Source organism: Ranitomeya variabilis, chromosome 4, assembly GCF_051348905.1.
Source record: "Ranitomeya variabilis isolate aRanVar5 chromosome 4, aRanVar5.hap1, whole genome shotgun sequence".
In the NCBI taxonomy this organism is placed as follows: Eukaryota; Metazoa; Chordata; class Amphibia; order Anura; family Dendrobatidae; genus Ranitomeya; species Ranitomeya variabilis.
In genome coordinates, this window is record NC_135235.1 from 230,926,014 (window position 1) to 230,939,153 (window position 13,140).

A 13,140-nucleotide genomic window follows, 5' to 3' on the forward strand; every position below is an offset into this window, starting at 1 on the left:
GGATCAGTAGACAAGAGCACAGCAGACTAGCTCTGATAACTACGTTGCCAGGCATTGAACTGAAGGTCCAGGGAGCTTAAATAGCAACACCCTTAACTAACGACCCAGGTGCGGATAAAAGGAATGACAGAAAAACCAGAGTCAAAAAACTAGTAACCACTAGAGGGAGCAAAAAGTAAATTCACAACAGTACCCCCCCCTTAGTGAGGGGTCACCGAACCCTCACCACGACCACCAGGGCGATCAGGATGAGCGGCATGAAAGGCACGAACTAAATCGGCCGCATGAACATCAGAGGCGACCACCCAGGAATTATCCTCCTGACCATAGCCCTTCCACTTGACCAGGTACTGAAGCCTCCGCCTGGAGAGGCGAGAATCCAAGATCTTCTCCACCACGTACTCCAACTCGCCCTCAACCAACACCGGAGCAGGAGGCTCAGCAGAAGGAACTATAGGCACAATGTACCGCCGCAACAAGGACCTATGAAATACATTGTGAATAGCAAACGACACAGGAAGATCCAGACGAAAAGATACAGGATTAAGGATTTCCAATATCTTGTAAGGCCCAATAAAACGAGGTTTAAATTTGGGAGAGGAGACCTTCATAGGAACAAAGCGGGAAGAAAGCCATACCAAATCCCCAACGCGTAGTCGGGGACCCACACCGCGGCGGCGGTTGGCAAAGCGCTGAGCCCTCTCCTGTGACAACTTCAAGTTGTCCACCACATGATTCCAGATCCGCTGCAACCTATCCACCACAGAATCCACCCCAGGACAGTCAGAAGGCTCCACATGACCCGAAGAAAAGCGAGGATGGAAACCAGAGTTGCAGAAAAAAGGCGAAACCAAGGTGGCGGAACTAGCCCGATTATTAAGGGCAAACTCAGCCAACGGCAAGAATGTCACCCAATCGTCCTGATCAGCAGAGACAAAACACCTCAAATAAGCCTCCAAAGTCTGATTGGTTCGCTCCGTCTGTCCATTAGTCTGAGGATGGAAAGCAGACGAAAACGACAAATCAATGCCCATCCTACTACAAAAGGATCGCCAGAATCTGGAAACGAACTGGGATCCTCTGTCTGACACAATATTCTCAGGGATGCCGTGCAAACGAACCACGTTCTGGAAAAACACAGGAACCAGATCGGAAGAGGAAGGCAGCTTAGGCAAAGGAACCAAATGGACCATCTTTGAGAAGCGATCACATATCACCCAGATAACGGACATGCCCTGGGATAGCGGAAGATCAGAAATGAAATCCATGGAGATATGTGTCCAAGGTCTCTTCGGGACAGGCAAGGGCAAGAGCAAACCGCTGGCACGAGAACAGCAAGGCTTAGCTCGAGCACAAGTCCCACAGGACTGCACAAATGACCGCACATCCCTTGACAAGGAAGGCCACCAAAAGGACCTGGCCACCAGATCTCTGGTGCCAAAAATTCCCGGGTGACCTGCCAACACCGAGGAATGAACCTCGGAAATGACTCTGCTGGTCCACTTATCCGGGACAAACAGTCTGTCAGGTGGACAAGACTCAGGCCTATCAGCCTGAAATCTCTGCAACACACGTCGCAGATCCGGAGAAATAGCTGACAAGATAACTCCATCTTTAAGAATACCAACAGGATCAGCGACTCCAGGAGCATCAGGCACAAAGCTCCTAGAAAGAGCATCGGCCTTCACATTCTTTGAACCTGGTAAATACGAGACAACAAAATCAGAGCGGGAGAAAAACAATGACCAGCGGGCCTGTCTCGGATTAAGGCGTTTAGCAGACTCGAGATACATCAGATTTTTGTGATCAGTCAAGACCACCACACGATGCTTAGCACCCTCGAGCCAATGACGCCACTCCTCAAATGCCCATTTCATGGCCAACAACTCCCGATTGCCCACATCATAATTTCGCTCGGCAGGCGAAAACTTCCTAGAGAAAAAGGCACAAGGTTTCATAACAGAGCAACCAGGGCCTCTCTGCGACAAAACGGCCCCTGCTCCAATCTCTGAAGCATCCACCTCAACCTGAAAGGGAAGTGAGACATCGGGCTGGCACAAAACAGGCGCCGAAGTAAACCGGCGTTTCAACTCCTGGAAAGCCTCCACGGCAGCAGGAGCCCAGTTAGCTACATCGGAGCCCTTCTTGGTCATATCCGTCAAAGGTTTCACAATGCTAGAAAAATTAGCGATAAAACGACGGTAGAAGTTAGCGAAACCCAAGAACTTCTGTAGACTCTTAACTGACGAGGGCTGAGTCCAATCAAGAATAGCTCGGACCTTGACTGGGTCCATCTCCACAGCAGAAGGGGAAAAAATGAACCCCAAAAAGGGAACCTTCTGTACACCAAAGAGACACTTTGAGCCCTTGACAAACAAAGAATTTTCACGCAAAATTTTAAAGACCAACCTGACCTGCTCCACATGCGAATCCCAATTATCAGAAAAAACCAAAATATCATCCAGATAAACAATCAAAAATTTATCCAGATACTTCCGGAAAATGTCATGCATAAAGGACTGAAAAACTGAAGGCGCATTGGAGAGCCCAAAAGGCATCACCAAGTACTCAAAATGACCTTCGGGCGTATTGAATGCGGTTTTCCATTCATCACCTTGCTTAATGCGCACAAGGTTGTACGCACCACGAAGATCTATCTTGGTGAACCACTTGGCACCTTTAATCCGGGCAAACAAGTCAGACAACAGCGGTAAAGGATACTGAAATTTGACAGTGATCTTATTTAAAAGCCGATAATCAATACAAGGTCTCAAAGATCCGTCCTTTTTTGCCACAAAAAAGAATCCCGCACCAAGAGGGGAAGAAGACGGACGAATATGTCCTTTCTCTAGAGACTCCTTGATATATGAACGCATAGCGGTATGTTCAGGTACCGACAGATTAAACAGTCTTCCCTTAGGAAATTTACTGCCTGGGATCAAATCTATAGCACAGTCACAGTCCCTATGAGGAGGCAGTGCACTGGACTCAGACTCACTGAAGACATCCTGATAATCAGACAAATACTCCGGAACTTCCGAAGGCGTAGAAGAAGCAATAGACACAGGCAGGGAATCCCCATGAATACCACGACAGCCCCAACTTGAGACTGACATAGCCTTCCAGTCCAGGACTGGATTATGGGTCTGTAACCATGGCAGCCCTAAAACAACCAAATCATGCATTTTATGTAAAACCAGGAAACGTATCACCTCGCGGTGTTCAGGAGTCATGCACATGGTAACCTGTGTCCAATACTGCGGTTTATTTGCTGCCAATGGCGTAGCATCAATACCCCTAAGAGGAATAGGATTTTCTAATGGTTCAAGAGTAAAACCACAGTGCTTAGCAAATGACAGATCCATAAGACTCAGGGCAGCACCTGAATCTACAAACGCCATGACAGGAAAAGACGACAGTGAGCAAATCAAAGTTACAGACAGAATAAATTTAGGTTGCAAATTACCAACGGTGACAGGACTAACAACCTTAGCTATACGTTTAGAGCATGCTGAGATAATATGTGTAGAATCACCACAGTAGTAGCACAAGCCATTCCGGCGTCTATGAATTTTCCGCTCATTTCTAGTCAGGATTCTATCACATTGCATTAAATCAGGTGTCTGTTCAGACAACACCATGAGGGAATTTGCGATTTTTCTATCACATTGCACCGAATTAGGTGTCTGTTCAGACAACACCATGAGGGAATTTGCGGTTTTGCGCTCCCGCAACCGCCGGTCAATTTGAATAGCCAGTGCCATAGTATCATTCAGACCTGTGGGAATGGGAAAACCCACCATAACATTCTTAATGGCTTCAGAAAGGCCATTTCTAAAATTAGCGGCCAGTGCACACTCGTTCCAATGTGTCAGCACGGACCATTTCCGAAATTTTTGGCAGTACACTTCAGCCTCGTCCTGCCCCTGAGACATAGCCAGCAAGGCCTTTTCTGCCTGAATCTCAAGATTGGGTTCCTCATAAAGTAAACCGAGCGCCAGAAAAAACGCATTAATATCAGCCAATGCCGGATCTCCTGGCGCCAGCGAAAAAGCCCAATCCTGAGGGTCGCCCCGTAAGAACGAAATAACAATTTTTACTTGCTGAGCAGAGTCTCCAGATGAACAGGGTCTCAGGGACAAAAACAATTTACAATTATTCACAAAATTCCTAAACATAAATCTGTCTCCGGAAAACAGTTCAGGAATCGGTATTTTAGGTTCTGACCTAGGATTACTGATAACATAGTCTTGTATGCCCTGCACACGAGTAGCCAGCTGGTCCACACTTGTAATCAAGGTCTGGACATTCATGTCTGCAGCAAGCATAGCCACTCTGAGGTAAAGGGGAAGAAGAAAAAAAAAAAAAAAAAACTCAGAATCTTCTTTCTTATAATCCCTCTTCTGCAATGCATTAAACATTTAATACTGGCCTGGCAAACTGTTATGACCCCAATGGCGAGGGTCTCAGAGGAACGTGGAAGTCTGCAGAATACAAAAATCCAGCTCATAGGGCAGTGGTAGCTGGGTTGACCATAAATCTACTCCTAACGCCAACACTAGAAGTAGCCGGGGATCATTCCTACGTTGATTCTAGATGACACGCTCCAGCCGGAGAATCTAGCTACCCCTAGTAGAGGAAAACAAAAGACCTTTCTTGCCTCCAGAGAAGGGGACCCCAAAGCTGGATAGAAGCCCCCCACAAATAATAACGGTGAGGTAAGAGGAAATGACAAACACAGAAATGAACCAGGTTTAGCACAGAGAGGCCCGCTAACTGATAGCAGAATAAAGAAAGGTAACTTATATGGTCAACAAAAACCCTATCAAAATCCACACTGGAAATTCAAGAACCCCCGAACCGTCTAACGGTGCGGGGGGAGAACACCAGCCCCCTAGAGCTTCCAGCAAAGGTCAGGATATATATTTGGAACAAGCTGGACAAAAATACAAAACCAAAACAAAATAGCAAAAAGCAAAAAGCGGACTTAGCTGATATAACTGGAACCAGGATCAGTAGACAAGAGCACAGCAGACTAGCTCTGATAACTACGTTGCCAGGCATTGAACTGAAGGTCCAGGGAGCTTAAATAGCAACACCCTTAACTAACGACCCAGGTGCGGATAAAAGGAATGACAGAAAAACCAGAGTCAAAAAACTAGTAACCACTAGAGGGAGCAAAAAGTAAATTCACAACATTGAGACCCTGTATTGATTATCGCCTCTTGAATAAGATCACGGTCAAGTTTCAATACCCTTTACCTTGGCTTTCCGATTTGTTGGCTAGGATTAAGGGAGCTAGTTGGTTTACGAAGATTGACCTTCGGTGGGCGTATAATTTTGTTCGTATTAAGCAGGGTGATGAATGGAAAACTGCGTTCAATACGCCCGAAGGCCATTTCGAATACCTTGTGATGCCGTTCAGGCTCACTAATGCTCCATCTGTTTTTCAATCTTTCATGCATGATATCTTCCGGACTTATATTGATAAATTCTTGATTGTATATTTGGACGATATTTTGATTTTTTCTGATGATTGGGAGTCTCATGTGGAACAGGTCAGGATGGTATTTCAGATCCTTCGTGACAATGCTTTGTTTGTGAAGGGGTCTAAGTGTCTCTTTGGGGTGCAGAAGGTTTCTTTTTTGGGTTTTATTTTTTCTCCTTCATCTATTGAGATGGATCCGGTTAAGGTTCAGGCCATTCATGATTGGATTCAACCCACGTCCGTAAAGAGCCTTCAGAAATTTTTGGGTTTTGCTAATTTTTATCGCCGTTTCATTGCTAACTTTTCCAGCGTGGTTAAACCCTTGACCGATTTGACGAAAAAAGGCGCTGATGTGGCGAATTGGTCCTCTGTGGCTGTTTCTGCCTTTCAGGAGCTTAAACGTCGATTTACTTCAGCTCCGGTGTTGCGCCAACCGGATGTTTCTATTCCGTTTCAGGTTGAGATTGACGCTTCTGAGATTGACGCAGGGGCCGTTTTGTCCCAGAGGGATCATGTTGGTTCCTTGACGAAACCGTGTGCATTCTTTTCCCGTAAATTTTCGCCTGCTGAATGCAATTATGATGTCGGCAATCGGGAGTTGTTGGCTATGAAGTGGGCATTTGAGGAGTGGCGACATTGGCTTGAGGGAGCTAAGCACCGTATTGTGGTCTTGACCGATCATAAGAATTTGATTTACCTCGAGTCTGCCAAGCGGCTGAATCCTAGACAGGCTCGATGGTCCTTGTTTTTTTCCCGTTTTGATTTTGTGGTCTCGTATCTTCCGGGTTCCAAGAATATTAAGGCTGATGCCCTTTCTAGGAGTTTTTTGCCTGATTCTCCTGAGGTCCTTGAACCGGTTGGCATTCTGAAAGAAGGGGTGGTTCTTTCTGCTATTTCCCCTGATTTACGACGGGTTCTTCAGGAATTTCAGGCTGACAGACCTGATCGTTGTCCAGTGGGGAAACTGTTTGTTCCTGACAGATGGACTAGTAGAGTGATTTCTGAGGTTCACTGTTCTGTGTTGGCTGGTCATCCTGGTATTTTTGGTACCAGAGACTTGGTTGGTAGGTCCTTTTGGTGGGCTTCTTTATCACGTGATGTGCGTTCTTTTGTGCAGTCCTGTGGGACTTGTGCGCGGGCCAAGCCTTGTTGTTCCCGTGCTAGTGGGTTGCTTTTGCCATTGCCGGTCCCTGAGAGGCCCTGGATGCATTTTTCTATGGATTTTATTTCTGATCTTCCGGTTTCCCAGAGGATGTCGGTTATCTGGGTTGTTTGTGACCGGTTTTCTAAGATGGTTCATTTGGTGCCTTTGCCTAAATTGCCATCCTCTTCAGATTTAGTTTCGTTGTTTTTTCAGCATGTGGTTCGTTTGCATGGTATTCCGGAGAATATTGTGTCTGACAGAGGTTCCCAGTTTGTTTCTAGGTTTTGGCGGGCCTTTTGTGCTAGGCTGGGCATTGATTTATCTTTTTCCTCTGCATTTCATCCTCAGACAAATGGCCAAACCGAGCGAACTAATCAGACCTTGGAGACTTATTTGAGATGCTTTGTGTCTGCTGATCAGGATGATTGGGTGGCCTTTTTGCCATTGGCCGAGTTTGCCCTTAATAATCGGGCTAGTTCGGCTACTTTGGTTTTGCCTTTTTTTTGTAATTTTGGTTTTCATCCTCATTTTTCTTCTGGGCAGGTTGAGCCTTCTGACTGTCCTGGTGTGGATTCGGTGGTTGACAGGTTGCAGCAGATTTGGGCTCATGTGGTGGACAATTTGGTGTTGTCTCAGGAGGAAGCTCAACGTTTTGCTAACCGTCGTCGGTGTGTTGGTTCCCGGCTTCAGGTTGGGGATCTGGTCTGGTTGTCTTCCCGTCATGTTCCTATGAAGGTTTCTTCTCCTAAGTTTAAGCCTCGGTTTATTGGTCCTTATAGGATTTCTGGGATTATTAATCCGGTGTCTTTTCGATTGGCGCTTCTAGCCTCTTTTGCTATCCATAATGTCTTCCATAGATCTTTATTGCGGAAATATGTGGTACCCGTTGTTCCCTCTGTTGATCCTTCGGCCCCTGTGTTGGTTGATGGGGAGTTGGAGTATGTGGTTGAGAAGATTTTGGATTCTCGTTTTTCGAGGCGGAGGCTTCAGTATCTTGTCAAATGGAAGGGTTATGGCCAGGAGGATAATTCTTGGATTTTTGCCTCTGATGTCCATGCTGCTGATTTGGTTCATGCTTTTCATCTGGCTCGTCCTGATCGGCCTGGGGGCTCTGGTGAGGGTTCGGTGACCCCTCCTCAAGGGGGGGGGGTACTGTTGTGAATTCTGCTTTCGGGCTCCCTCCGGTGATTGTAGGTGGTAATGCAGTTGTCCCTGAGTTGCAGTCCTGGTCAGGTGTATCTGCTGATTGCAGTTCTGACTGGGGTATTTAGGCGTGCAGGATTCATTAGTCCTTGCCAGTTGTCCATGGTTGTTGGGAGGTTTTGTTCCTGGTTTAGTTCCATCTGCCTTCTGCCAAATCAGCAAAGATAAGTGTCTGGTTTTGTTTCTGTGGCACACATGCTGTGTGCTTTATAATTCTGTGCTAGTCAGTGTTTTTTTTGTCCAGCTTAGATTGTGTCAGTATTTTCTCAGTCTTGTTGGATTCTCTGGAGTGCAGATATACATTCCATGTCTTTAGTTAGATTGTGGAACTTTTTGTATTATCTGCTGTGGATATTTTTGGAAGGGTTTTAATACTGACCGCTTAGTACTCTGTCCTATCTTTCCCTATTTAGCTAGAGTGGCCTCTTTTGCTGAATCCTGTTTTCTGCCTGCGTGTGTCTTTCCTCTCCTACTCACAGTCAATATTCGTGGGGGGCTGCCTAGCCTTTGGGGTTCTGCTCTGAGGCAAGGTAGTATTCCTATTTCCATCTATAGGGGTATTTAGTCCTCCGGCTGTGTCGAGGTGTCTAGGGTTTGTTAGGCACACCCCATGGCTACTTCTAGTTGCGGTGTTAGTTCAGGTTTTGCGGTCAGTACAGTTTCCACCTACTCCAGAGAAAGTTCATGCGGCTCCAAAGTCACCGGATCATAACAAGGATACCTATTCTTGACCGTGATGCTGTTCAATCCACGATAGTCTATGCATGGTCTTAAAGAACCGTCCTTTTTTACAAAAAAGAACCCTGCTCCAGCAGGAGAAGAAGACTTTTGGATGAACCCTTTAGCAAGATTCTCTTGTATATATGGAGCGCCCCCACACCGCTGCAGGGCCGAGGGGTACCCGGTACCGGGCCTCTGGGTCTCAGTCCTGGGGTTGTCACGGTGGCTAGACCCGGTCCGTGGCCCTGTCTGTCAGTGGGGGACGTCCGGTGCAATAAGTGGTGGTGTAGCGGTGCAGTTGTGGGGTGCAGGTCACGGTAAATAACGAGGACACCAGGTTGCAGTCTCTTTACCTCTTTACTGAAGATCTCTGGGTCCTCAGTCCGGAATACGGTTCACCAGGCTGCGCAAGTCCGGCCGGTCCAATGGCACCTCCAGAGTTCTCTTCACAGGTGGAAATCTGCGCCTTCCCCCTAGCGCTAGGTGTTGTGGTCCTTCCCTGCTGTGCTTACGGAAAGTACCCCACAACTGTTGTGTCTGTTTCTTAAGTTGCCTCACAACTCGATTAGATGATGTTCTGCTAATCCTCCGTCCCTCCCTGATGTTCTGGTTGGGACGGCACCCGTTTGACGGGTAGGCTCGGAGCTCTTCCGGGACCCTAGAGTCGCCCCTCTCCACAAGTTGCCCCCCAAGACTGCATAGGTGATTTAAGTTAGACAGCCCGCCTTAGACTGACTGTCCTGCCGCTGTTTAGAGTATTGCTTGAAGCTGGATATTATGATACTCTCTCGGCGTTCCGGCCTCCGGTTGTGCGCCTCAGTAGGATGTTGCTTTGGTCTTACAGCACGACTCCTACTGGTATTCTCCTATTGCTATGATCTCGTTTCTCACTCAGCACAATCTATCTCGCTTCTGATCCTCTCTTGGGCACCGCCGCTATCCTGAGCAGGCACGGTCCCGTTACGTTTGTTCAAGTTGCCAAGCCTCTGTCAGGATCCCACCCCTGACAGAGACACTACTGTATCTTCCCCCACAACACCCTCTGCCACAAGGTGTTGCCTGGTTCCAACCCAGTCAGCTTCTGATCTAACTTCCTGCCTGACCCCCAGTTTACCCACTATGGTGGGGAGTGGCCTAGTGAATAGAACCCTTAGCTCCCCCCGGGGGCCCAGCTGTGAAATGTATTGGTGTCAGACGTGCCATAGCTCCCCTTAGTGGCGGAGCCACAGTACTGCAAAGACCAGGACTCTGGGGCGCTGCATATACTCAGACATGGACTTGGTCTCAGCTGCCGAGAGCGGATAAATTCTTCCTCTGGGTGGAGAACAACCGGGAAGGAGATCCACCGGACAATCGTAAGAACGATGGGGAGGAAGATTTTCAGCCTCCTTCTTGTCGAAAACGTCAGCATATGACCAGTAAAGTGAAGGCAAACCAACAGAAACTCCAGTAGGCTGAGAAGAGGATACAGGACATACTGAACGTAGACAACGATCATGACACGAAGGACCCCAGTGAAGCACGTGTCCTGTACGCCAATTCAGAGTTGGTTCATGATGAACTCGAAGCCAGGGAAGACCAAGCAAAACGGCATGAGAGAGATTAGGCAAAACATAAAAAGCGATCTTCTCATGATGAAGAGCCCCAATTTGTAACTCCACCTCCTCAGTAACAAAAGAAATTGCCTCCTGTAAAGGTCTTCCATCCACAGAAGCAATAAGGCGAGGAGGGTCCAAAGAGAATACTGGAAAGCAAAGCCTCCAAGCCGCTTCAAGACTGATAAAATTGCCTGCCGCGCCTGAATCCACATACGCAACTTCGGAAGACCGACACTGGTTGGAAACAAAAAGAACAGAAAGAGTCAAAGGTTGAGAGGAAACACGGGCACCTAGGGAGGCCTCTCTTACCTGTCCTAGGCAAAAGAGTTTTCCAGTCTGTCAGGACAGCTGCAAAGCAAGTGAGCGGCACTGCCACAATAAAAGCAGAGGCCCTGAGTACGCCTCTCTTTACGACGTTGTTCAGCCAATTTTACACGATCCACTTGCATGGGTTCAGGTGTAGGCAACGAAGACGAAACAGAGATGGGGCAACGAGGACTGCTGGACTGACGGAAAGTAGATGTGATAGGATTAGATCTCCTCTCTCGAGCAGACTCACGAGAATGCTCCTGAAAACGGAGGTCTATCCGGGTGGCGAGAGAAATAAGATCCTCTAGAGTAGTTGGAGTGTCACGACCGGCAAGTTCGTCCTTAATCCGGCTAGACAAGCCCCGCCAGAAAGCTCCGACAAGAGCCTCATTGTTCCACCCCAGCTCTGAAGCCAGGGTACGGAAGTGGATGGCATATTGTCCGACAGAGGAGGATCCTTGATGTAAATTAAAGAGAGACTCAGTAGTAGAAGCTAAACGTCCGGGCTCATCAAAAACTTTACGAAAGGTCCCAAGAAAATCCTCTAAGTGGCAGACTACGGGATCGTCACACTCCCACAAGGGATTAACCCTCCCTCCAAGTGGGACACAATAAACGCCACTCTCGCCCGATCCGAGGGGTACTGCTGGGGTAGAAGCTCGAAATGGAGACGGCATTGATTCAGAAACCCCCGACAGAGCTTGGGGTCGCCGGCGTACCTGGGAGGTTTGCCCAAGCGAGGAGGAGGATGAGAGGAAGGCAACGGACTGGAATCAAGAGAGGATGTCAGCGCAGCCGCAGCAGGAGCGGACTGTAAATTAAACAGGCGATCAACAATAGAAGCCATATAGCTCAGCATGCGGGCCTGGGTATCCCGCTGCTGAGAAAGCTCCTGTTGGAGGCTAGCCAATTGGGCGGCATTGACAGGGTCAGCGGTCTGTATAGAGGTTAAGCGTGACTCCATAGACTTCATAAAGGCCATTATGCGCTGCTGATTATCACGCAAATGGGCTAACTCCTTCTGGGCCGAAAAAGGGGTACCTGCGGGGTCCATGGCCTGATTGTACTGAACAGAGTGGAAACTAGAGTGGACCCTCTGGACCGTGGGGAGCCCTACCCCTGGGCGAGCGAACCTAGGGTGAAACACGACCCTTATACAGGGACCGTAAGGGGCAAGCCCAGAGGTCACTTACTCACGGTGAAGATACCAGGAGGGACGGCTCCAGGAGGAAGGGTAAACGAAGAAGCTGGAAGCTGGAGGAAGGTATGGGTTATCCGTGGGCTAGACTGGAGAACTGCAAGACCGGAACGGAGTAAGGCTGAGGGGAGAAGACAAAACAAAAGGGAAAGTAAGCAACAAGAGCAGGGTAACCAGCAGTAGCAAGATAGGAAACCAAGGAGCAGGAACAGACGGGAAGCGTAAGCAAAGACGCAAACGGGGAGAGAAAGCTGAGGAGGAAGTGGAAGGGCCGGACGCAATAGCAAAGGCTAAAACAATCAGGCACCAGGCAGCAGGAGAGCCTACCTCTTATAGTAGAGGCAGGAACGGGATTGGTTACCCGGGAGGCTGACCTAATGATCCCAGGAAGTGGTAACAGGGAAGATGCGCCTGCGCCCCTTGGGAAACCCAGAGCGCCTGCGCAAAGACAGCATACCTGCAGAGAGCCTGGACACCGGAAGCGCTGGAGGAGCACAGACGCGAGCGGACCCGGAAGTGGATTGCCGGGGACGCGCTGCAACCAGGGAGGGAACGGCGCTCACAGACACAGGAGCAGGATGGGCAGAGAGCGCAGGACCGGAAGTGGACCTCGGGACTGAGAGGTGAGAGCGGCGGACCCCAGGCACAGCAGCGGAGGAGCGGCGACGACGCAGGGAAGCGGCGTCTGCAACAGCAGTGGAGGAGCGGCGGCGACGCAGGGAAGCGGTGTCTGTAACACTCACCTCTGCTCCACCTCCTCTGCACTGCTCACCTCTGCTCCCCCTCCTCTGCACTGCTCACCTTTGCTCTGCCTCCTCTGCACTGCTCAGCTCTGCTCCACCTCCTCTGCACTGCTCACCTCTGCTCCACCACCTCTGCACTGCTCACCTCTGCTCCCCCTCCTCTGCACTGCTCACCTCTGCTCTGCCTCCTCTGCACTGTTCACCTCTGCTCTGCCTCCTTTGCACTGCTCATCTCTGTTCTGCCTCTTCAGCCCTGCTCACCTCTTTTATGCCTCCTCAGCACTGCTCATCTCGGCTCTGCTTCCTCAGCACTGCTCATCTCTGCTCCTCCTCCTCAGCACTGCTCACCTCTTTTCTGCCTCTTCAGCACTGCTCACCTCTGCTCTGCCTCTTCAGCACTGCTTGCTTCTGCTCTGCCAGTGATCACCTCAGCTCTTCCTCCTCAGCACTGCTCACCTTTGCTCTGCCTCCTCTGCCATTGCTCACCTCTGCTCTGCCTCCTCTGCACTGCTCACCTGTACTCTGCCTCCTCTGCACTGCTCACCTGTGCTCTGCCTCCTCTGCACTGCTCACCTGCTCTGCCGCCTCCGCACTGCTCACCTCTGCTCCACCACCTCTGCACTGCTTACCTCGGCTCCCCCTCCTCTGCACTGCTCACCTCTGCTCTGCCTCCTCTGCACTGTTCACCTCTGCTCTGCCTCCTTTGCACTGCTCATCTCTGTTCTGCCTCCTCAGCC

General features: G+C 49.3%; 1 protein-coding gene across 2 annotated transcripts in view; it reads right to left on the reverse strand.

Moving 5' to 3' along the window:
• LOC143770508 (uncharacterized) overlaps positions 1-13,140 on the reverse strand; it is a 42,127-nt gene that overhangs the window by 14,278 nt on the left and 14,709 nt on the right. Inside the window, exon 11 of one of the 2 annotated variants that reach the window (XM_077260184.1) lies at positions 11,656-11,781. The exons of the other annotated variant lie outside the window; for it this stretch is intronic. Within the exon in view, the coding sequence (XP_077116299.1) occupies positions 11,656-11,781 (126 nt within the window). The remainder of the gene's footprint in view (positions 1-11,655; positions 11,782-13,140) is intronic. 2 annotated transcript variants of the gene reach the window in all.